Source organism: Alnus glutinosa, chromosome 5, assembly GCF_958979055.1.
Source record: "Alnus glutinosa chromosome 5, dhAlnGlut1.1, whole genome shotgun sequence".
In the NCBI taxonomy this organism is placed as follows: Eukaryota; Viridiplantae; Streptophyta; class Magnoliopsida; order Fagales; family Betulaceae; genus Alnus; species Alnus glutinosa.
This window is the reverse complement of record NC_084890.1, coordinates 20,413,583-20,438,198: the sequence shown is the minus strand read 5'-3', so window position 1 is coordinate 20,438,198 and position 24,616 is coordinate 20,413,583. Positions and strand designations below refer to the sequence as shown.

The 24,616-nt window shown below is 38.8% G+C and overlaps 2 protein-coding genes across 2 annotated transcripts in view; one reads left to right on the top strand and one right to left on the bottom strand.

Annotated features, from left to right (window-relative positions):
• The window catches only part of LOC133869067 (uncharacterized), a 44,026-nt gene extending 35,314 nt beyond the window's left edge, over positions 1-8,712 (bottom strand). Inside the window, 5 exon segments of the mRNA XM_062306039.1 lie at positions 323-431; positions 6,204-6,289; positions 6,377-6,502; positions 7,829-8,550; positions 8,655-8,712. Coding sequence (XP_062162023.1) covers positions 323-431; positions 6,204-6,289; positions 6,377-6,502; positions 7,829-8,550; positions 8,655-8,712 — 1,101 coding nt within the window.
• Positions 8,713-11,801: 3,089 nt separating this feature from the next.
• LOC133869066 (uncharacterized) lies at positions 11,802-16,766 on the top strand. Its single transcript, XM_062306038.1, has 6 exons — positions 11,802-11,859; positions 11,970-12,691; positions 13,990-14,115; positions 14,202-14,287; positions 14,391-14,427; positions 16,269-16,766. The coding sequence occupies exons 1-6, from the start codon at positions 11,802-11,804 to the stop codon at positions 16,764-16,766; spliced, it is 1,527 nt and encodes a 508-aa protein (XP_062162022.1).
• The last annotated feature ends 7,850 nt before the right edge of the window (positions 16,767-24,616 follow it).

Genomic DNA, 24,616 nt, shown 5'->3' with positions numbered 1-24,616 from the left:
TAAAGATATGAAAATGTAAAAAGTAAAAATAGTGGCATGAACTAGGAAATAAGTCACCACCTATAGCAAAGGGGCAAATGGGAGACGTAATAATTTTTGACAATATATATATATATATATATATATATATGGGGACTACCTAGGAAAACATGCATAAAGGCAAAATGGAGGTTAGGAATATAAAATTGGAAAGTACCTGCCACCATGCAAATTTCAACATTACATTAACCATTACAGAGTACTAATTGAACAAAACCTCACCTACTTGGAGATGAGGATAGAAGCAGTACTATTTGCATCAAACATCTCAAAAAAGCCGTACCTGAGCCATGGAAAGGTCCCCCCGAACAAGATGAACAATCTCTGCCAGTAGACTATAAGCCAATGGTCGCAACGTCTCAAAGCATGCCCGACCAGTTCCAACTAGAACCCTAAAAGGCCCCAATAAAAGGGTCAATGAAACCAATTGTTCAACTTTAACAAAGGAGTAAACTGTCTGTCTCCGATTGTTGGTCCCGCTTAAGAGAACCAACTTTGTAGGGGATATCAGTTAATGCACTATCATTCAAATTAAAATGGACAATTAAATTATCAAACAAAGTAAACGATAAGTTAGAAAAGCTACTAAACTTTTGTTCATTCACTTTTCAAAGTAGACTATTTTTTTGATAAGAAATGTAAATAAAACGAGGGGTGCAACACGATGACTTCTCAAGAGGTCACTCGTTCTAGTACTACTCTCACCCAAGCACGCTATACAATATTTTTAGACATCCAAAAATGGAATATAGGACCAATGATATGGAAGAAATTAATACTTTTTTTTTTGATAAGTAAAAGAAGAAATGAATACTACTTATCTAGAGTAGTACATAAAAATCATGGTCAGTCAAAAGAAATGTATTGATCAGCAACTTAGGTGTTTACAGGTATCAAAATATCAGATGAGTGAGATAGAATAGGAAGTTAAAATTTGACAGAATCACAGAAACTTTAACCAATAATGGAAGATTATACAAGCAAATTTTGCTTGTATCAGAAATAGCCACAAACATTCGCACGTACGCTAGTGGGTGTCGTTGTGCGCAAACAATTGGGCCAAGAAAATACACAATCCATGCACAGACGCAAAATCAGTAGTCCCAAGCCAAAGCCTATTCGATTTAATCAATGAAGGAAAGGCGGGTTCTGCGGGATAATTTTTTTGGGGCTTCAAAGCTCTGTTTGATTACTGGCTATCGTCGAAGAGGCTTCAAAGTTCTGTTTGGTTACTGGCTATCGTCGAAGAGGCTTCGAAGGGTTCTGTGAAGGTCTTTGTCAAGTACTTCCGGGAGGATGTTAAAGTTTTGATGGTTCGAGGGGGAGAGAACAAGTCTGGCCGCTTCCTTGAGGTGATGGTCTTCGCCGAGGGTGGTCGGAAAGGGGCTATTTGGTTCCCTGAAGGCCGTAATGCTGGAGGCTGGGTTCGGGTTGCGAGTGAGTTGTGGAAGATGACATCTTCCCTTGTCTCTAAGGATCGGGTGATGGGTTCCGAGTCGTTCACTACGAATCGGCTGGGTGGGTCTTCCAGTCAGTAGGATGGATTTCCTTCCTACGCGGCTGTAGTTCGGGGAGAAGCTGCGTTCCACGTCAAGCATGCAGGGAAGCATCGTTCGGTTGAGGAGAGGCGTGGGTTGGATTTGTTTCCGGAGTCGTTCTCTAGGGTGGTCGATGACGGGAGAAGGGCGGTAAATTGCTTTGATCTGGAGGAGAAACCGCACGGGTAGCCGGGTAAATCCTTTTCCCGAGGCACGCCGTTTGATCCGCTGGATAAAAACTTGTCTCTTCGTCCGTTGGGTAAGAAGAAGACCCACGTACGTCTCTCACTCTGCACGAGGCGTGTCTTCTTTGCGTTGGAATTTGAATTTACTTGGGTGGGTCCGAAAGCTCGTCAGTTCTAACTTGACTTTACCCCGTCTAAACAGTGGCCTGTTGTCCTTCCGGAGAGGTCGTGGTGTGGGGGCAGGATGAAGGGTATTGGAATGGGATGCCGTGGGGTTGGGAGATGGAAGATGGTCTCGACGTGCATGAAGTCGTTGGCATTAATTCTGGATGCTTTTACCGAAGATTTTCATAGAGACCGAGAGTATCTCTACCAACGAAAGTTTATAATAGCTATTGAAAAAGGCTAAGGGCTAGTTTGGCAACTTATTTACATTCTCTTTCTATTTCTTTTTACTTCTTCCAAAAATATCAAATCAAAAACATTCTAATTTTTTTACACTTTTTATATCACATTAACTATATTTTATTATTATTCAAATAAAAAAATTCACTACAAAACAAAACTTTTTTATTTTTCTATAAAATATTCTCAAATTTTATATCACATCAATCACTTCTTATTCTACAAGACACATATTCCACAACACAATTACTTACCAAACAAGCCTTAACTTTCTACTTTAACTATTGTTTATCGTATTTTCTCTCCAAAAGATTTACTATTCAACTTTTTACTTACATTTAAATATTATTTCTCATTCTTTTTTTATTAAATTTTTTATTATTCTTTTCTTCTCCTCATTTTCCCTTCTTTCTCGCTTTCTCCATACATTTCTTCTCCCCTTTTCTTCTTCCTGTCCGACCACTCTTTCTTGTTATTTCTTTATCTTTTCGTTTGAAACACATCAATAAAGAGAGATCGAGGGCTTTAGGGAGAGACCCATGAGAGGAGAGTCGGAGATGGGAGAGACCCGAGAGGCCGAGACTGATCCGAGAGAGAACCCGCTGAACTCGACGAACCCAGACGAAATCCATCAACCCGTTCCTCCATGAGTCGAGCTCCAGTGGCCTGAGACGAGTTCCGGTTGAGCTAGGCACGGATCCGGTGAAGTCAGAGGTGATTTCCGGTGATTATGAGCGATTTTCGGTGACTAACCAAGGGGTTGATTTTGGTTGATGATTTTTAGTTGAACCCATCTGATTTTGAAGTTTGAATGTGTCTCCCTTGTTACGGTTATGTATATCACGGCTAAAGCAATATTTATGGTTGATTTTGATGATTTTGGTTGGTTGTTCATGGCCGACTATTCTTCTAGAATCAGAGAGGAATGGAGAGGGAGAGAGAAAAAATATTAATAAAAAAAAGTGTAAACAGATTAATAGTGAATAGCCAACATTGGTTATTCACTGTTTACTATTAAGGAAAAAACACCAAAAAAGGTAATCTGCTGGAGAGGAAAAAAAAAAAGGTGCAAAAGAAGTTAAATTTGACTATTTTGGTTAAAGTAGCAACTCTGTTGGAAATACTCTAATTGAAAGCTCGCAAAAAAAGACAAAAAGTAAAAGAGAGTTTTTAAATTTAATAAGTTTGTTCACTATGGAAATGTAAGTGCTCCCTCCGAACATTGAAAAGGAAAAGATCCCATGATGTAGGGTTGTTTCTCCTTGTGGATTCTGTGGTTTAATTTTTGGTTGTTAGGCTCGTAGGGTTTGTTCGATTGGGTTTGTTTGGTTTCCTTCGGGTGTTTTTGAGTTTGTTTGAGCTCTTCTTTTAGCTAGCATTTGGCTGCTTTTGTATATATTATCAGTGTACTTAATGGTGTTTTACACTTTTTAATAAAACTTCTTTTACTTATAAAAAAAAAAATGATTTAAGACTATAATAATGTGTTGTAGTTTGTGATCCTAACTAACATATGTGCAATCCCTAAGGAATTACAAATAAAAAACACAGCATCTTTATCACTATAAAAATTCTTGTAATTTGTCGCGTGTCTACAGTAGCTGTTACTATAGCCGCGCAGCCAAATAGCCACGTGTCTTCATGACAACGTGGCTATTTGTACATGAAAAACGAGTAGCCACGTGTAATAAATACACGTGGCCACTTGGACGCGTGTATAAAGACGTATATATATACACGCGTCCATTTGGCCACGTGTATTAGTACACGTAGCCAATTGTTTTTAGGAATTTGTACACTATAAGTTAAATATATATAATAAAAAATATATTTAAAATATATAATTAGGGATTTGGCCATGTGGCTTTAGGCCACGTGGCCAAAATTTGTGCAGGTAGGCGCGCGGGACAATTCCCGCGCACCCACCTGCCCATTACTTTGAAATATAATATATATATATATATATATATATATATATATATATATATAAATTATATTCTCTCAGTGTTCTCTGTTCTCTCTCTCTCTCTCTCTCTCTCTCTCCATCACTGCACCACCGGCTAGCTCCCCGACCACCGTGTGGCCGGCCTTCCCTCCGGTGACACGCCCTCTCTCTAATATCTCGCTCTCTCTCTCTCTCTCTCTCTCTCTCTCTCTCTCTCTCTCTCTCTCTTTGTATCTCTCTCTCTTTCTCTCTCTATCTCTCCAAACTCCGGCCGCCCAGTAAGACAACAGTACCCTCTCGCTCTCTCTTTGTATCTCTCTCTGTCTCTCTATATCTCCAAACTTCGGCCGGCCAGTACATCACCGGCCGGTAAGACAACAGTACCATCTCACTCTCTCTCTCTCTAATATCTCGCTCTCTCTCTCTCTTTCTCTTTGTATCTCTCTCTGTCTCTCTATCTCTCCAAACTCTGGCCGGCCAGTACATCACCGGTTAGGGTTCAATAGTTGTGAAATGAAGGTATGGACACTGTGGTAGCACAGCAAGCACCAAAGATATATGTCCATGTCCGTTTGTCCAAATTAAAAAAAAATTTAACAAAAATAAGAAACAAGAAAAGAAAAATTAAATTAAAAAGGAATTTAACAAAAAAATTAATTAAATTAAAAAGAAATTAACAAAAAAAATAAAAATTAATTAAAAAAAATTCTACAATTTTGCCACGTGTATATTAGTACACGTTTTTGGCAGTTAGCCATGCGTACAGCAAAACGCGTGGCCACTTGGACACGTGTATATAAATACATGTAGCTAACTGTCAGCCACGTGTATATAAATACACATGGCTAACTATCAGCCACGTGTATTTATTACACGTGTCCAAGTGGCCACGTGTTTTACTGTACACGTGGCCAATTGTACAATTAGCTACACTCGGATCTACCACGCACTGAACACGTGGCCATTTACACGTGTCTAACTGTTCGCCACGTGTACTATGTCCGTACACGTGGCGAATTGCAAGTTGCAAATTGCAGAAATTTTTGTAATGATTTAAGGTTTTCACTCGTGTAATTTTAGATTGGTGGTCATGAGTAACATATGTGGAGTCCCACGGCAAATCAAAAGGGTGTCAGTATTTAAGGTTTCTGCTTGAACACCCTTAGCTTGCTAAAGAAGAAAAAAGAACCATACTTTTCTCAAATGCCTTTTGTTATTGGTGTAAGTCATTAGGTTATTACGACTTTAAGAAGTTATATACTAATTTTATTTTATTTTATTTATTTATTTATTTTTTTTTTATGAATAAGAAGTTATATACTAATCTTTATAACATAATACTTAATTTGTCCATGTCTAGATTATTGTTTTCTCTCCAAGATCTTCCCCAATCAACAAGACAATACAACTTTTTTTTATAGGTAAGAAATTTTTTATTAAAAAGCGTAAAGCGCTACTAAGTGCACAAGGAGTATACAAAGGAACAACCTAACCAACCTACAAAACAACACCCAATAAAACCCACAATGACCAAAACATCCAAAAACACCCAAAATTCACATGAAACCCAAAACCCAAATACAATGAAGTTGTTTAAAATTTTTAATTCCCATTTCACTTCTCCAAAAAAAATCAAATAAAAAACATTATAACTTTTTTACACTTTTTAAATCACAACAATAATTTTTTATTACTATTCAAATAAAAAAACTCACTACAAAACAAAACTTTTTCACTTTTCTATAAAACATTCTCAAATTTTATATCACATCAATATATCATTCCTTACTACTATTCAAATAAATATTCCAATTCACAATTACTTACCAAATAGCTTCGATATAAACCTCCATTAAACACCCAACTGGCCCCAAAGGCAACCCAACCCAACAATCCCTCAAAACCTACCTAAAACCCTGAATATAGTAGAAACCCAAATACAGTAGAAGTCCCCAAAAACACCCAAAACCCGAGCCGACGAGAGCAAAAAAAAAAAAAGAAGAACAAACCCAAAATACAATGCAAAAGAAGAACCAAAAAAAAAAAACAGGCGGAGAATTAAGAGAGCAAAAAAAAGGGTCACCATATTACCTCTCTTCCAATAGCGTGTCAATCGAAGGAAATAAACCCCTCTTGAAATCTGTTCCAAGAACATGTTTTAAGGCTACCAACAGCTCCTGAACCCAACATTTATAAGTTTTTATGATTAATGAAACAGAAAGATCCAAGAAATGAAGACAAACTAGAATGGAATGAATGTTCACCTTTCTAATGGACACAGAATCTGAACAAGTAACAAGTAAATTGACAATGCTTTTGCATATGCTTTCTTCATGTGGCCTGATATAATCAGCGAAGCTCTTCAACAGGTAAGTTAAAAAAGAAACCGTCTGCAGCAGCAAAGATTTAAGATTAGCAAACAGTTAATGAATAAAAATACAGCTATAGTCATGCTTTTTGTGATTTTATCTGAATATCATTAGCTTCACTAATGATGAAATTGTAGACCATATCTCCGGCCACTTATTTCTTGCTATCTAGATTTGGTCCTGAATTTTCCAAAAGAAAGCACTATTAATTTTTTATTTTTATAAGTAAGAAAAACTTTATTAAAAAAAAGCGTAAGGCGCTTCTAAGTACGTACACAGATAGTACATACAGGAACAGCCTAACTAGCCCAAACAGAACCCAAAAAAACCTACAAGGGCCTACGCATTCACAACCCTCAAAGCCTACATAAAACCCAAACTATAGAAGATGCCTCTATCAAACACCCAAAATATAGAAGACGCTCCACCCACGAGGTGGCCCAATGGTAAGGGCGAGCAAGGGACTGTGGTGAGGCGCACGGTCTCGGGTTCGATTCTCCCTAGGATAAAACTCATGATTTAAGTGCATGAGGAATCGTAGCGGTGGGTTGCTACGCTAACTCCTTAGCGGGGATTAGTCTCACCAATTAAAGGTGCGGATCGGACACCCCTGGTAACAAAAAAAAAAAAAAAAACCCAAAATACATAAAATGCCCCCATCAAACATCCAAATCTACCCCCAAAAAACTACAACCCAACAACCCTCCAAACCCAAAACCCGAAATACAAGCAAACCCAAAATAGAGAGAAAATAATATATCGAAATACAGGAAATGAAAAAAAAAATAAAATATATATATATATATATATATATATATATATATATATATATATATATATATATACATTTCTTCTGCGCATCGATCTCTCTCGATCACCAACTTAACGAAATTTTGAAATTTTGACTTCATGTCATTTGCAAGAAGTTTGATGGTAATATGGTATCATTGTCTTTGTTGTCTCCACTTTGATGTTAAATTCATCAAAAAAGAGAGCTCCTTTCCATAGTTTACGAGGCAAGAGAATGTTCATTTGAAAATATACTCATATTCACAAGGAAAGTATTGCACAAACAACCACGTACTTCTAAATCATTAAGCCTCCTTCCCAAATAAAAGGGCATAAAAGAGATCCTAACTCTCAAGTCAAAAACAGTATATTTCTACCATGTCAAATTCAGACGCGGAGAATCACATCCTAAAAGTAATACAAATCTTATGGCAGGAAAAGTGGCATATTGATCGAGACCACAATCAGAATAGATGTTTGAAAACTAAAGCTAAAATTTCACTCAGTGAACCACTTTAACGTACGTATAAATTAATACCATTAACAACAACCGCATACCTTAACCTGCGCTCCCTTCAGCTCAATGAAATGTGTCTTCAGATGAGGAGGAACCTTTTCTGGGCCCGGGACCGATATAGCAGCAACCATCAATGGCAACAAGTGAGGAATATTCGTCTGAACAAGCCGACTATGCAACTGAAACAGAAACATCACCACCAACGGACTCTCTGTAACTATCTTGAACGAGCGTGTACTCGGGTTGAGCTGCCCCATCCCGGCCGACCCCAAATTCGTCAAACCTTGATCCGACGCCGAAGACGTATCCATAGGCTTCACATCTTCCCCACCTGCCGTCCCGTTTTCGAAGAAATCGCTGACAGTGAGCTTAAAGTTCTGGTAAATCTTGCAAACGAAGTCCAAAAAGGGTTGAACCTCGGTCTCTACAGTTGGCCTGAAGTTCCTGAGGAGGTCGAAGATTATGCGGATACAAATCAAGCCGTTCTCTTCGTTGTCTGTTGTGAGCACCTGCATAGCGACCTTCAAGAGGTCCTGTACGAAGGGGCGGAGGATCTCGCTGTGAGGCAGGCGGTTGAGCATCTCCACCACGATGTTGCGGAGCTTGTGCTCGGGCGTATCCGCGTACTGAGGCTTCGTAATCTGAAAGAGAATCACCGAGAACGCCCGGAAGTAGTATTTCAGAAAGTTCAAGTACTCGGGCGTGTGCGCGATTTCGAGGCTGTCACGAATCTCCATCGCCATCTGAAGCCTCTGCTGAATCGCTGTTTCAGAAAAAATAAATAAATAAATAAACAAAAAAAAAATTTTGATAAACAAACACTGATCGAGGTCTCGCAACAGCGAGAGCGAGAGATAGAGAGAGTACAGATATTGGGCTCGACGAGATTCCGAGAGTGCAGCTCGAAATTCTGAATAGGACTCATGTTGACGGAGTAGAAAAACCCTAGCTCCCTTCAAAAGCAACCTCTCGGGCTGAATTTCGAATTCCCTGAGCTTCTAGGGTTTCAGTGCAACTGCTTCTTCATGCTGAGCTTCTAGGGTTTCGAATTCTCTATCACGTTTTATGGTTATCAAGTGGTGTTAGTGTCGTCATCACAAGTTTGTATTGATCAGGAGTCTGACTCAGAGTTTATGTTTGATTATATTTCTAAACTATGACAGTATGTAAAGTCTATCTCGTTTGTACGTACGTATATCCTATCAGCAATCATGCCTGTAGAGTTTCATTAGGATAGTCTCATGGGTTGCTGCAGTTGTAGAGTTATTCTCCTATGAGGACTACGTTTGTATTTTGTGTATATATATATATATATATATATATATCAATATTGTAAACCACGTACGTTCAGTGGTAACGAAGGATGAAGGTTTTTACACAGTGAATATCTCAAGTTCTATTACTCGGAAACCAGTGCTTCAACTCGATCGTTGAGTCTGAGATTGGAGGGAGGGGATTATAGAGACTGTAACCGTGAGAGTGAATTTGGTCGGGGCTGAAAAATCTTAGGGTTAAGAGATGATCGTCTCGTCAGGAAATTCTCTATGGAGCTAACTATACAATTATAATCGCATCTCCTTTCATTTTCCCTCGTGTCTCGGGCCCCCTCTAGGAGCAGAAAATTGTGGAGGGCGAATTGTTTCACATTTGGATCCCTGAGATTCTCTCCGGTTAGTGGATTTTTAGGGGCATAGTTGTACTTCTACATTTTCAAATGTAGAGGATCCTTTGAGGCAAAGATTTGATTTTTTTTGTTTTCCCCTTTTAAAAAGGATATCATATAAGGTTTGATGAAATAGAATACTAGTAATTTAGGGATATATAGTTTGTTGATGGGAAGATTGACATATTCTAGATTTTTTTTTTTTTTTTTTAACAAAATAACCGGAGCTACCATGAGTTACTCTGAAGAGGCCCGAAGGCAAATACAATCAATGAATAGAATCGCATCGACACCCTACACACTAACTTAGAAAAATTTGACTTGGGTGCTGCCTACAAATAAACAAATATTACAAAGACAGATGTTTGAGCTACTCTTTAACAATAAAGCACCCATAACAAAGAAAAGATGACTGATCTAGTTAACAATCCATAAAAAGTCCAGAAATCTGCAAATTTAATAGACAGACTTTCAAAAACTACTATAAAAAAATAGAGAAAAAAATATCTACAGAAAACACCCAATACAAGCCGACGTCAAAAGAGAAACTGCGCGTGTCTTGTAGAAACTGGCGGAAAAACATAAATCTAGACTCAAAAGTAGATGTAGAAGAAGAAGCTTAGCCAAACTTTCGCCAACAACACTAACGGAGAGGCCGCTTCCCTACGAGACTTCTTGTGTTAACCTTCCTGCATGAAGAAACTAAAAACAGGAAAAAACACAAAGCTCCATAACACTAAAATGACTAGGAGATCCAAAGTTCCATAATATATCCTATAAGGACTAGGAGAACAAAAGCTCCATAACCCTAGAAGGACTAAGAAAATAAAAGCTCCAATAGATCTAAGCAAAGCCAGAGGGAAAACAAAAAACTTCTATAGCCCTAGAAGGACTAGGAGGGAATCACCATTGGGGGAGCTTATATTCTAGAAGACACAAATTTTCTTCAAATTGGGTTGATTTTTTTTTTTTTTTTTTTTTTTTTTTTTTTTTTTTAAAAAAAAAAATTTCAACATAGTAAATTGGCATCTATCTTTAGAGCACGTGATTCTCCCAACAATTTTTTAAAATGTGTGTAAAATACGTCATATTAAGAATGTATGTAAGAATTACGTGCTAAAGATAAATGCTAATTTAATATACTGAATTGGTGAATAATTCTTTCAACCAATTTTGGAAAGAAAAAAAAATATTTGATTGTATTTTGTTAATGTAATTAGGGTTTTAATTTTTAATGATTATGCTTGTTGATAATCAATGGAAATATGTCAACTGCAAAATATAAATATAGGATAACAAATAATTAAAAAAATTCTAAGGCTTAAATATATACTTTAAATTTACCAACTTAAATACTAAATACAAATGAATAATATATATACAATGTTACTAATTAGTAGGGTATATATGGTTAATTAGGGAGGTTTAAGGTTTATATGCATATAAATATATAATTTTAAAACGTGGCAAATACAGTAATTTGATAAAACTACACGTTACTATAATTGTAACATGATATATGTGTACATTACTATCTATTGAGTAACGTGCACAATACCATGTTACTCTGGGGCGGAGGGTCGAGAGGGGCCAACTGCCCCCCTCACTTCTAAAAAATTCTCCTTAACTCCTGTAAAAAAAATTTCGGATACCCTAATTGCCCACCCTCCACTCTTGTTAGGCGGAAAATAATTGTCAAGTTGATCGAGATTGACGACTCCAGGCTGATTTTCTTCCTGTTACAGTTTCAGGTATTGTTTTGAATCTTTTGATAATTAGGTTAGACGAAGGTTGAAGAAAGACAAATGAACAACGCAGCGTTTAATCTTAAATCTCAATTCTCTGTATTGCATTCGGGCTTTTTTCAGCAATATATAGTAACACATGCTATCTATTAAAAAAAATAATAATAATAAAAATAAAAAATGGATGAATGCATATACAATCATATCACGTGAGCAGTTCAGAATAAGCAACCCTGCTTCTTAAAGCAGGTTATCAAAGATGGTTATAACCGTATAACCGAGGGTGAGCTGGATTAGGCGAGGAGGCAAAACAGTTAAAATAAAGAACACTTTCGTTCCATCAGGAAACAATTCGCCCCTCCCCAATTTTCACTGGGGGAAAGGAAAAATGCGAGGGAAAAGGAAAGGAGATGCGATTGTAGTTGTATAGTTAGCTCCATAGAGAATTTCCTGACGATCATCTCGATCTTATTAACCCCTAAGATTTTTCAGCCCCCACCAAATTCACTCTCACTGTTACAGTCTCTATAATCTCAGACTCAACGAAGCACTGGTTTCCGAGAGCTCAGCGTGAAGAAGTAGCTAGGGTTTTTCTACTCCGTCGACATGAGTCCTATTCAGAATATCGAGCTGCATTCCCGGAATCTCGTCGAGCTCGATATCTGTACTCTCTCTATCTCTCGCTCTCGCTGTTGCGAGACCTCGATCAGTGTTTGTTTATCAATTTTATTTTTTATTTTTTGTTTATTTATTTATTTATTTTTCCTGAAACAGCGATTCAGCAGAGGCTTCAGATGGCGATGGAGATTCGTGACAGCCTCGAAATCGCGCACACGCCCGAGTACTTCAACTTTCTGAAATACTACTTCCGGGCGTTCTCGGTGATTCTCTTGCAGATTACGAAGCCTCAGTACGCGGATACGCCCGAGCACAAGCTCCGCAACATCGTGGTGGATATCCTCAAACGCCTGCCTCACGGCGAGGTCCTCCGCCCCTTCTCACAGGACCTCTTGAAGGTCGCTCTGCAGGTGCTCACAACCGACAACGAAGAGAACGGCTTGATTTGTATCCGCATAATCTTCGACGTCCTCAGGAACTTCAAGCCAACTGTAGAGACCGAGGTTCAACCCTTTTTGGACTTCGTTTGCAAGATTTACCAGAACTTTAAGCTCACTGTTAGCCACTTCTTCGAAAACGGGACGGCAGGTGGGGAAGATGTGAAGCCTATGGATACGTCTTCGGCTTCGGATCAAGGTTTGACGAATTTGGGGTCGGCCGGGACGGGGCAGCTCAACCCGAGTACACGCTCGTTCAAGATAGTTACAGAGAGTCCGTTGGTGGTGATCTTTCTGTTTCAGTTGTATAGTCGGCTTGTTGAGACGAATATTCCTCACTTGTTGCCATTGATGGTTGCTGCTACATCGGTCCCGGGCCCAGAAAAAGTTCCTCCCCATCTGATGACACATTTCATTGAGCTGAAGGGAGCGCAGGTTAAGGTATGTGCTTGTTTTTAATGGTATTTATACGTTAAAGCGGTTCATTGAGTGAAATTTTAGCTTTAGTTGTTTAAACATCTATACCGATTGTGGTCTCGATATCCGACTTTTCCTGCTATGAGATTGGTGTTACTTTTAGGATGTGATTCTCGGCGTCTGTATAATTCTCTGCTCCTTGTATTTTTTGTACTGTATTCAAGAAAAGTATACAGAATTATCTTGTAACAGATATGATATACAGAATAGAAGAGTTACAAATGGAACTTGTACATTGTATGTCAAGATAGAGTTTAAACCTAGATTCTGATATGATGCATGTCTGGAACAATTTATTTTTGAAGTTGGGGAATGATATATTTTGCCAAGTATGAGAAAACCCATTAAAAGCAGATACTGTTAGTTGAAATCTACATAAATAACCCAAGAGTTGTTTCTAGAATCTACACCATGTAAGACATTAGAAAGAAAACAAATCCATATTAGTCGGAACTCCATGGCTTAAAGTTTAAATTCTGATCATGTTGCTTTCAGTGCCAAAAGGTAAACCAACAACTGTAAGTTTTGGATTTTGAACTCTTTCTTATCAGTGAAGTAAAGAGTTTATGCCAATGATTTTGGTCATTAGGGAGGTGTAGGATTTCAGCCTGATGTGAGTTGCTTAAGTATGTTGAAAGAAACCATCACTACAAAAGGAAATAGCAGTAACATGCTTGTGATTATGCTAAACAACTCAATTTTACAAAAGCTAATACAGGAAAGTTCCCCTTTTCTTTTTTTTTTTCTTTTTTATTATTATTATTATTATTATTATTATTATTATTTTTTATATGAATTAAAGCTCAAAAAGGGAACTTTCCTGTATTAGCTTTTGTATCAAGAGAACCAAACCTTGATAGGGTCCCTAAGTTGAGGTTACCATACCATAACTGTATAAAAAGATCCAAAAATTCTCAAGCATTCTCTTTAGCTTCTGCTCTCAAATGTTCCCAATGTTGCTATTGAAGCCAATCTCCAATGAATCTTACCTTGTTGTCCTCCAAAGTTGGTGAGAGAGATGCACAGAAGAAATGTATTATCTCTTCTAAAAATTTAATAGTGCGTTCTTTTGGAAAATTCATGACCAAATCTAGATCGATAGCAAGAAATAAGTGGAGACAAGGTCTACAATCTCATCATTAGCGAAGCTAATGATATTCGGATAAAATCACAAAAAGCATGACTATAGCTGTATTTTTATTCATTTTTTTCCCCAAGTCCTACATTAACTGTTTGCTAATCTTAAATCTCTGCTGCTGCAGACAGTTTCTCTTTTAACTTACCTGTTGAAGAGCTTCGCTGATTATATCAGGCCACATGAAGAAAGCATATGCAAAAGCATTGTCAATTTACTTGTTAATTGTTCAGATTCTGTGACCATTAGAAAGGTGAACATTCATTCCATTCTAGTTGTCTTCTTTTCTTGGATCTTTCTATTTCATTAATCATAAAAACTTATAAATGTTCGGTGCAGGAGTTGTTGCTAGCCTTAAAAAATGTTCTTGGAAAAGATTTCAAGAGGGGTTTATATCCTTTGATTGACACGCTATTGGAAGAGAGGTAATATGGTGACCCTTTTTTTTGTTGCTCTCTCTCCCCCATTGACTCCAAACTGTCATAAATCTTGATATAGAAAGTTGTATTGTCTTGTTGATTGGGGCAGATCTTGGAGAGACAACAATAATCTCGACATGGACAATGTATTATGTTATAACGATTAGTATATAATTTTTTAAAGTCGTAATAACCCAATGACTTTCAGATTATTTTTACTTCATTTTAGAAGAAACCAAACCAGCAAATGACCAATAATAAAAGGCATTTGAGAAAAGTATGGTTCTTTTTTTTTTTTTTTCTTTTTTTTATAAGTAATAAAGGTTTTATTAAAAAAAGCGTAAGACGTCCTTAAGTACACAGGAACTATCAAAATAACCTACAACAAGAAAGAAAACCCAACAATCCTAAAAAATCCAAACCCTCAAACCCAAAACCATCTTGGTAGGCCCCACTCTTACACCATATGCACCTTGCCTTTCTTACGCCGGGAGGACGCGCTAGAATTACAGTAGTTGATGGAGCTTACCAAATTCAATACTTCTCTCCTACCTTTGGTCTGTGGACGCGCTGCCTTAACTCCTACCTTCTTTTTTTTCTTTTTTCTTTTTCTTTAGCAAGCAAAGGGTGTTCAAGCAGAAACCTTAAATACTGATACCCTTTTGGTTTGCCGTAGGGACTTCACATATGTTAGTCATGACCACCAACCTAAAATTACACGAGTGGAAACCTTAAATAAAGATGCTGTTTTTTTTTTATTTGTAATTCCTTAGGAATTTCACATATGTTAGTTAGGATCACAAACTCCCACCCATTATTCTAGTCTTAAATCTTACAGGCAGAAACTTTAAAATATGTGCTCTTTTAGTATGCTTTGATGCCTTTCCTTCATTGGTTACATCGAATAGGCTTTGGCTTGGGACTACTGATTTTGTGTCTGTGCATGGATTGTTTGTTTTCTAGTTTTTATTTTCTTGGCCCATTTGTTTGCGCACAACGACACCCACTAGCGTGTGAATGTTTGTGGCTATTTCTGATACAAGCAAAATTTGCTTATATAATCTTCCATTAATGGTTAAAGTTTCTGTGATTCTGTCAAATTTTAACTCCCTATTCTGTCTCACTCATCTGATATTTTGATACCTGTAAACACCTAAGTTGCTGATCAATACATTTCTTTTGACTGACCGTGATTTTTATGTACTACTCTAAAGTAGTATTCATTTCTTCCATATCATTGATCCTCTATTCCATTTTTGGATGTCTAAAAATAGTCTACTTTGAAAAGTGAATGAACAAAATTTTAGTAGCTTTTTCATTTACTCTCACTCCTCTCTCTCTCCCTCTCTCCACAAGTAGTGGCGCATGTAGGCGCATCCTGCTAGCTTTCAGCCTTAGATCACCTTCATCTGTCCTCCTCTACTCTTTCTTTGTCAAGGAGTGTCAAGAAAAGAAAAAATCTGCAACCTCCAAATGATTTGTTAGTTCTGGAAAGCTTGCGTCACTTTGGTTTTCAGCCATGTGAGCGGCGCGTGGTGGCGTTGCTGATGCGAAGCCCTTTGGGGGTTGTCGTGTGCGGTTGGGTATGGAGAACCAGTTCTTTGTGGAGGCTAAATCCTTAATTCTCTCGATGGTGAAAAGGTCTGTTGAGTTGAGGTGGCAGAAAAGAGGAAAGGTTTCTCATGGTGGGTTCTGCTGGGCACGCGGTGTGTTGCTTGGTTGTTGTCGATGGTGGAAGAGGTATTGCGAAATCCTAGCTCCGAGGATTTCATTAAATCATTCAAGAAAGGTTCGAGGTGACCATCGTTCGGAGAGGTGGGAATAGCTCCAGCCGATTCTTGGAGGTGATAGTGTACGTTGTTGGTGGCTGAAGAGGGATGATTGTGTTTCCTGAAGGCCGTGACAGGCGGGGTTGGGGTCATGTTTCTGGGGAGCTAAGCAAAGCATTGGCTTTTTTTGAAACCACAGTGTTGTCTTCATCTTCTAGTGGCACTCCGATGGGGAAGAATTTGGGCAAGGTTGCGGGCATTTTGTCGTTCGTAGAGGTGGTGTGCTCGCCGGCTCCTGTCTTAGATGGCGGCTTCTGGTTCAGACGGCGTCGGTGGTTTTGTGCGAGGTGGAGAAGATCATTCAGCTGGGTCGGGAACAAGAGACGCTCTGGCAGGCGATGGATTGCTTCGCAATGGAGAGGTCCTCTTTTGGTCCTCTAGGTAAAGACCTTCATGATAATGGCTCCAGGTTCCGAGATTTTAAAGGGTGCAGTCTGGCGTGCTCCAAGAAGAGGGTTGTAGTGGATGATGTTGAGGTTGAAGGTGACACATCAGTGCAGGACCTTGGGATTTTCAAGAAGCTTCTTGATTTTTTTGAAGCGTGGCTAGTTTGGGCTTGTGGGTATAAGGCTAAATTTGGGTTATATTCCTCTTTTGGGCTGAAGTGGAGAATGGGCAGGAAAAGAGTTGTTTTTGGTTGGGCCAGATGTGTTTAAGGGCTGGGTCCAGTAAGATGGGCTGTAGGCCCTATTCGAGAAAAAAAAAAAAAAAAAAACACAAAGTCGGGTCTTGATCCGGTTCATGGTTTCAACGCTTTTTCTGTGGGTTTGAGTTCGAGTGCAATTTTAGGCTCGGCATCTTCGGCGACTGCCGTTGGTTCTATGGCGCCTAAAGCTTTGGGCTGTTCGTTAATTGAGTTCTTGGTGTCTTTTGTGCACTCTTCTTCTCCTCTGAAGGTCTTATCTCCGACGGCCGTAGTGGAGAAATTTTCTTTTTGCTGAGCCCTTCTATCAGCTGTCAATAGACGTGGATTTCTCAATGGGGTGCTCATCAGGGGTAGATTTGGCGCCTTTTGTGCACTGGAACTCCTTTATCCCCCCGGAGGAGTTGTCTTCGGCGTCCTTGAATGCTTCTCCCAGGTCTGAGGGGTTTTCTTCGGAGCCAATAGGCATTGTTGGTGGGTCTAAATCTTTTGGAGCCACTTTTTCAGGGGTAGTTGTCTTAGGTTAAAGGCTTCGCTTGTCTTGTTCAATGATGTCGGAGTGCGGGGCTCCCATCTACCCTTTAGTTTCCAAGCACGTGCAGAGATATTATTGGAAAGCGAAGAAAGGCAGGGTAGGATAGGTGGTCGCTTCTTTGATTGCTGAGGCTGTTGCGACGATCAATGTTCTGATAGCGTAGTCTGTAGATGTTCCTTCTTAGCCCCCTATCGGGGTCGTGGACCAGTCTTCGACAACGCTAGGTGGGGGAGGGGTTTCGGTTGTCCAGCCCTCATTCGGTGGTGTTGGTCCTGCTTTTTCGTTTCCATTTGGCGTGGGTTGGGGGGGGGGGGGTTCCTACTCCCTTTTCAGTGGGTTTTGTTTCCACCGAGGCCGTTCTCCTAGGTATATGGGTATTCTCCCCAATTTTTACCTGGTATGTCTTGGAGGGATCATCAGCCTTCTTGGGCCTTCAAAGTGGGTGAATCTTCGAAGGGGGATAATCCTGAGGGAGGGCTGCAAGATGCTAGGTCGTGTTTTCGCACAATGAGGATTTCTTTCAAAGGATCTGAGAAGGTTTTTTTGGATTTCTTGATCTAGTTGAAGAGGGGCAGAACGCTATCTCCGCTTCTAAGAAAGAAGGGAAAAGAGAGGTCAAGAATCTAGAATGCTCGATCAATTTCGATGCTAGGGGTGTGGGTTCTAGTTGGGTTAGAGACAAGAGGGGTTTAATGTAGCCTTTTCCTTGTCTTTTCATTTTTTTCGGGTGTTCTTTCTTTGTTTTCTGTTTTTATTTTGTTTTGGTATCGTTTTTGTATACTCATTATATGCTTAGGGGCATCTTTACGCTTTTTTAATGCTATTTCTTTTATTACCTATAAAAAAAATAAAAATTTAATAGTCCATTTTAATTTGAATGATAGTGCATTAACTGATATCCCTTAAAAGTTGGTTCTCTTAAGTGGGACCAACAATCGGAGATAGACAGAGTAGTTTTATTTTTACTCCTTTGTTGAAGTTGAACAATTGGTTTCATTGACCCTTTTATTGGGGCCTTTTAGGGTTCTTGTTGGAACTGGTCAAGCATGCATTGAGACATTGCGACCATTGGCTTGTACTCTACTGGCAGACATTGTTCATCATGTTCGGGGGGACCTTTCCCTGGCTCAGGTACTGCTTTTTTGAGATGTTTGATGCAAATTGCACTGCTTCTATCCTCATCTCCAAGTAGGTGATGTTTTGTTCAATTAGTACTCTGTAATAGTTAATGTAATGTTGGAATTCGCATGGTGGCAAGGTTTGGGCGTGTTTTTTGTTTTTACTATTTTAGGTAGTTTCCAATTTTATTTTCCTAACCTCCGTTTTACCTTTATACAAGTTTTCCTAGGTAGTCCCCATATATATTTTGTCAAAAATTAATACGTCTCCCATTGCTATAGGTGGTGACTTATTTCCTAGTTCATGACTATTTTTACTTTTAACATTTTCATATTTTTTTTATTTTTATTTTTAATAAGTAAGAAAATTTCATTAAAAAAAGCGTAAAACGCTCCTAATTACACATGTAGTATACACAAGAAGAACCCAGTTAGCCCATAAAAAAAAAAAAAAAAAAAAAAAAAAAAAAAAAAAAAAAAGAAAAGAAAAGAAAAGAAAAGGATCTACTCGCCCAAACCAGCCCCAAAAGCATCCCAACCCAAAAAGACTCCCAAAACCACATGACAATTCGAACAACCTTTCCAAAAAAACCCACAAACCCAAAACCAACGAGAAACACCCAAAAACCTGAGCCGACCAAAGCTGAAATACAAAACAAACCCAAAATGCAAAGTAGAAACCAGAGCTACATAAAAAAAAAATTGCAGAAACCTTACGTGAGACATCCAACCAGCAGCATAGAAACCAATACCCTGCCGGGTCTTTTCCTCCCTTAACTCTTCCCAACAACCCCCATAGCCTCCTAATGTGCCATTTTCATTGATGTTACTGCCGTTCCACAAGTCCGGCGGAGAGGAGGGGATGTGCCGACCACGGACAAGAAGAAGGGGCGTGGCCATCACGCGCAGCGAGTGAGAAGCACTCATTGGCATGTGCAGGCCACGCACCGGTGCGTGGGCGTCTGGAGAGAGTGACTGGTGGCGACAGAAACGGAGGGCGACGGCAAACAGCACGGATAAGCGCGTAACATGCAGAAGCAGGTGGAGAAGTATAGATCTAGCTTCACAGAAGATGGCTTGAGAAGAGGTCGGTAGGCTATATTGCGCTGGAGACGCGGATGGAAGAAAAGGCCAGAGAGACACGGTGAGATTGTAGTTAAGGAAGGAAAGCAAATGAAAATAATTAGAACAAAAAACGGAGAAAGAAGAGAAGAAGGGAGGAGGGAAGAGGATAAGAGACAAAGCTCTTCTCTCCTCCCTTAGAATAGCCGCATAAGGCAGAGAGAGAGAGGCAGTCGGCAAAGGATTTTGAAAGAAGGGTTTGAGAACTTCTCTCTCTAAAATAGAGAGAGTTTTCAGATCTTTATAATTCCCATCTAGTCCTGTATTTCTTGTCTAATAATTGAAGTGTTTTCTGGGTAAAGGTTCCTATGTGTTACAATCTTCTTTTAGTGGTGTATTTTTTTTTTTAATTTTTCACGTACTATTCCTTATTTTCAAATCCTCATCATCACCCAGAAAAAAAGATGTTCAATTTTTGTGTTTTTAGATATATATTATACTTGTATCCATTTAAATAACATATATAAGATTGATGGTTAAATACTTATTTGGTACCTGAGTTTTTAAGTTTTTCTTTTTTGGTACTTGAGTTTTTATTTGTTTCATAGGTGGTACCTGAATTTTGAAAAAAAAAAAAAAAAAAAACTAACTAGGTACCTCTGTTTAATTTTTTGTCCAAAATTTAATGGTCTGCCACGTGTCAATCTCTAAGGCTAACACGTGGCACTATATAAAAAAAAACTAAAAATAAAAATTTTTAAAATTAATTAAAAAAAATTAAAATAAAATTTTTAAAAATATATTAAAATTTTTTAAAAATAAATTGATAAAATAAAAAAAGAAGGGAGTGGCTGGCCGAACCACCTCATGCAAAAAAATAATAATAATTTGAGATGGGTTTTGGCCTTTGGGGTGCCCGAACCATCCCCAACGGCCGCGAGCCATCCCGAAGGGCCAAAACTCATCTCAAATTATCATTTTCCTAAATGTGGTGGCCGAACCACTCCATGGACCGGCCAAGCCACCCCCTCTGTTTTTTATTTTTTTATTTTCGAATTATATATATATATATATATATATATATATATATATATATATATATATATATATATATATATATATTTTAAAGATTTTTATTTTTTAATTTTTTTTAATATAGTGACACATGGCAGACTGTTAAATTTTGGACAGAAAACTTAACAGAGGTACCAAGTTGAGTTTTTTTTTTTTTTTTTTTTTTTTTTTTCAAAACTCAAGTACCAAAAAAGAAAAACTTGAAAACTTAGATACCAAATATGTATTTAACCTTAAAATTAAATTTCCAGTTTTACGCCCAATGAGTTGGCTCAAATGGTAAGGGCATTTGTCTGGGTAGCATCCCCATTGGATTTAAAGTTTGAATCCCCTTAAGTGCAAACAATTTCTTGGGCCAGTGAAGTTGGAGTCTTACCCGATCCTTGTGGAGGGGGCGCTTTGCATGAGTTCAGATTTACTTGACAGGAGTGGGTGCACGAAGTGAACTTGAATTGGAGGGGTTCCTGTCATTAAAACAAAAATCCAATTTTATCCCTATTAGCCTAGGGGTAATTCATTTCATTTCATTAAAACAAAAATCCAATTTAATTCATTTCATTGAAAAACACCTATTTGCCTATATATTAGTATATTACTATTTCCTTTTGCAACTTATTTCCAGTCTCACCCTTATATATTATCCATTTTTCCCTTACATGTTGTCTTATATGCTTCCACTTATACACTTCTATATATAAATTATGCCTTTGAGTATTTCTCATGTAATAAATAGTGGTTGGGGTTAGGACTCGGGTTGGCCACGCCTTGCAACTAATATCTCGTCAGTCCATTCATGCAAAACCACGAGTTTTTTAGTATCTTTGGACCTCAATCAATTATACTCAGGGCACTCCCATCAGTTTCCTATTATTTTTTCTTATATTTAGGGAACAAAACTACTTTTTACTTCCTTATAAAAAAACACCACATAATAGATTCCTTAAATTTTTTCTATATCAATTAAATATTATTTCTTTATCTTATTTTATTATTTTTTCTCTTTCTTATTTTATTTCTTTTTTCTTTTCTTCTCTCTTCCTTTCTCTCGTCTTCTCCAAAAACTTCCCCAAACCCTTCCTCTCTCGCCTCCACCTCCCTTACCCTCCACGGCCTCCTCAATCCTCTCCCCAAAACCTCTATCTTCAACCACAGCAACCTCAATTCCTTGCCATTCACCGGGCCGCATCGAGGGCGACACCGTCGATTTCAGCCGGGCCGTGAAGGATGGGGCGCACCGCAAGAGCAAGAAGCTCGCCGAGTCCTGCTGCTACCGCCTCCGCAGGAACCCCAAGAGCCATAACCAGGCCAACACCTTCACCGACGACGAGCTCCAGCAGATCGGCCTCGGCTACGACTGGATGGTCCGTTTCATGGAAAAAGACGACGAGCTCCAGCAGATCGGCCTCGGCCACACCGCGCTGGGTCGACGCAGTAGAAGTTGAGGGCGCGATTCTGGTGGCTTGAGGTGCGAACTTCTAGTGAAACAAGAGGAAATTTCCAGCGGAATTCTGAACATTTCAAACTGTGAAATTTTGGTGGAATTCCGAACACTCTGGGTTTTTTTTTTTTTTTTTTTTTTTTTTTGTTTTGTTTTTCCGATTGTTCTGGCAATTGGATTTTGTGGATTTTGTGTGTGATTAAAATGTGGTTATTTGTTTGTTTGGTGAGAAAGTGAGGCTGTGGGGTTGGAAAATGGTTTCCGGCAGACCAACGCGGGAAGGAGAGACGAGAGAGAGGAGAGAGCCCTTTTTTTTTTTTTTTTATTAAAATAATAGGTTGGGAAGCAACAGTGCTTCCCAACCAAAAAACCCAAAATTAGGGTAGCTGCTGGAGGTTAGATTTTGGTTTTTTTTTTTGTGATATTTTCCCTAAACATAGGGAAGGGAATCACTTTAAAGAACCTGATGGGAGTGCTTTTATACATTTTAACCGGCTCGCCGATCCGTTAGGGTGAGGGGCGGATTTTTCCCCCTATTACCTGGGCGGGTGGATGAATATTTTAAAATCCGCCCAAAACGGGTGGATATCAGGGGTGGGTATGCGGGGTGGATGATACCCGCCCACCTGCCAATTAATATTATATAATTATATTTTATATATAATAAAATAACTTGATAAGTGAAAAAAAAAAAGGTTTTTTTTCCCCTCACCCCTTTTTGATCTCTCATGCTAAGCGTATTAGCATGCCGGGACAAGGAGGATGCGTTCCCTGTTGGTCTTGATGGAGAGCTTGAGATGCATCTTGACGGAGGTGCATGGTGCATGGTGCTTGTCACTTGCGCAACGGGTTTGAAAGAAGGAGGAGGCTCGGCAAGCTCGCTGGAGAGACTGAAAACAGAAGTTAACTAAGAATTGTGCGTGGGTCAGCTGCTGTGTAGTTAAGTAAAGTCGGTAGCCAAGTGTGTTGTCAAAAAATCAGGAGTAATGCTACATATCATTCCTTTGTCCTCCCAAAACTGATGTGGCTCTTAAAATCACCATTAGATCAAAATTCAATAGTGATATATTAAAAATTCAATGGTGATTAAGAGCCACATCAATTTTGGGGGGACAAAAAGAGGACAAGGAGATGATGTGTAGCATTACTAAAAAATCAGTAGGCATTGTGTGAATTACACAAGGCAGTCGGTAGTTAAGGTTTGATGGATAGTTATTGTATTACGTGTCCATATTCTGCAAAGTTAATGTGTTCCATATGTTGAAAATGTTGCCCTTGTTTTGAGTATCGTGTCCCATGTGGTTACTGGTTCCAATTTTTGTATTTAATGTCTTTCTTAGTTAAATGCAAGATATAAGAGTTGTTATCCAACTAAAATTAGGCTAGTTCCGTCGAAGTAACCAAATCCTTGTTCCTTTTTATCCTAACTAAGCCCTTTACACTTTTTTTTTTTTTAATAAAGTAACCGGAGCTACAATGCATTCATCTGAAAAGGCCCGAAGGCACAATACAGTGAATAGAGCACGACATCCTACGCACTAAGTTAGAAAAATCTGGCTTGGGTAATACCTACAAATAAACAAATATTATAGGATCTGACATTTGAGCCACTCTTTAAACAATAATGCTCTACTAACAAAGAAAAGAGGGATAATCCGAGTTAACAAGCCCTAAAAAAGTCCCGTAATATCTGAGAATTCAATAGACACTTTTGAAAAAAACTAAAAAACTACAAAACATAAATAAACACAAACAGAAAAACCAAAACACAGTCAGCGTCGGGAAGAAACAGTCGTCACTGGTGTCGGCGTGTGTAGAAGATGCGCCATTCCCGAGCAGATAAAACGCTGAAGACCGCCAACTACCACCAGCCAAGGCCTGGAAGACGGGGCATGGCCCTCACACGTGGATCCAAGGAAAGAGTTCCCTGGTGCGTGCTGGCCACGTGCCGAGCGCAGACGACTGACAAGGCTGTGGCTTGAAACGGCAAGACTGGAGGATGATGGGGAACACCACTGAGGTGCGCGTGTCATGAAGGGCTTGGGGGATGAACGTAGATCTGACTTCAAATAAAGTAAGTCAGCTGAGGAGGCATGCTAGAAAACTCGCCAGTTTTTCCAGCTGGTTTGCACCGCACCAACAACAGTAGAGCCACGTGCTAGCGTGCGTGACATCACACGCCACTGACTGTAGTTTTTTGTCTTTTTCTTCGCTGTAGCTGTGGCTTTTCTTTTGTATTTAGAGTTTGATTTGTATTTTGGGTTTGCTTTTCAGATGTAATTCAGACTTTTTTGTATTTTTGGGTTTGTTTTTCTATTGGGATTGGGTGCTTTTGGACAGATTTGGGTGAATATCAGGGTTTTTTTTGATTTTTTGGGCTTTGGGTTTCTTGCGGTTCTAGGTGTTGTGAGTGTTGCATGTAGGTTTTAGGGTTGGTCTTTATGGGTTTGTTTGGATTTTTCTTTTTATGGGTTAGTTTTGGTTGTTCATTTATATACTTTCGGTGTACTTAAGAGCGTCTTACGTCTATATATAAAGTTTTCTAACTTATTAAAAGAAAAAAAAAAAAAAAGTGAACCGGAAAACTTTTTTATTTTTTCTTGCTTCCTCTTCTTCTTCTTCGTATCTCTCTCTCT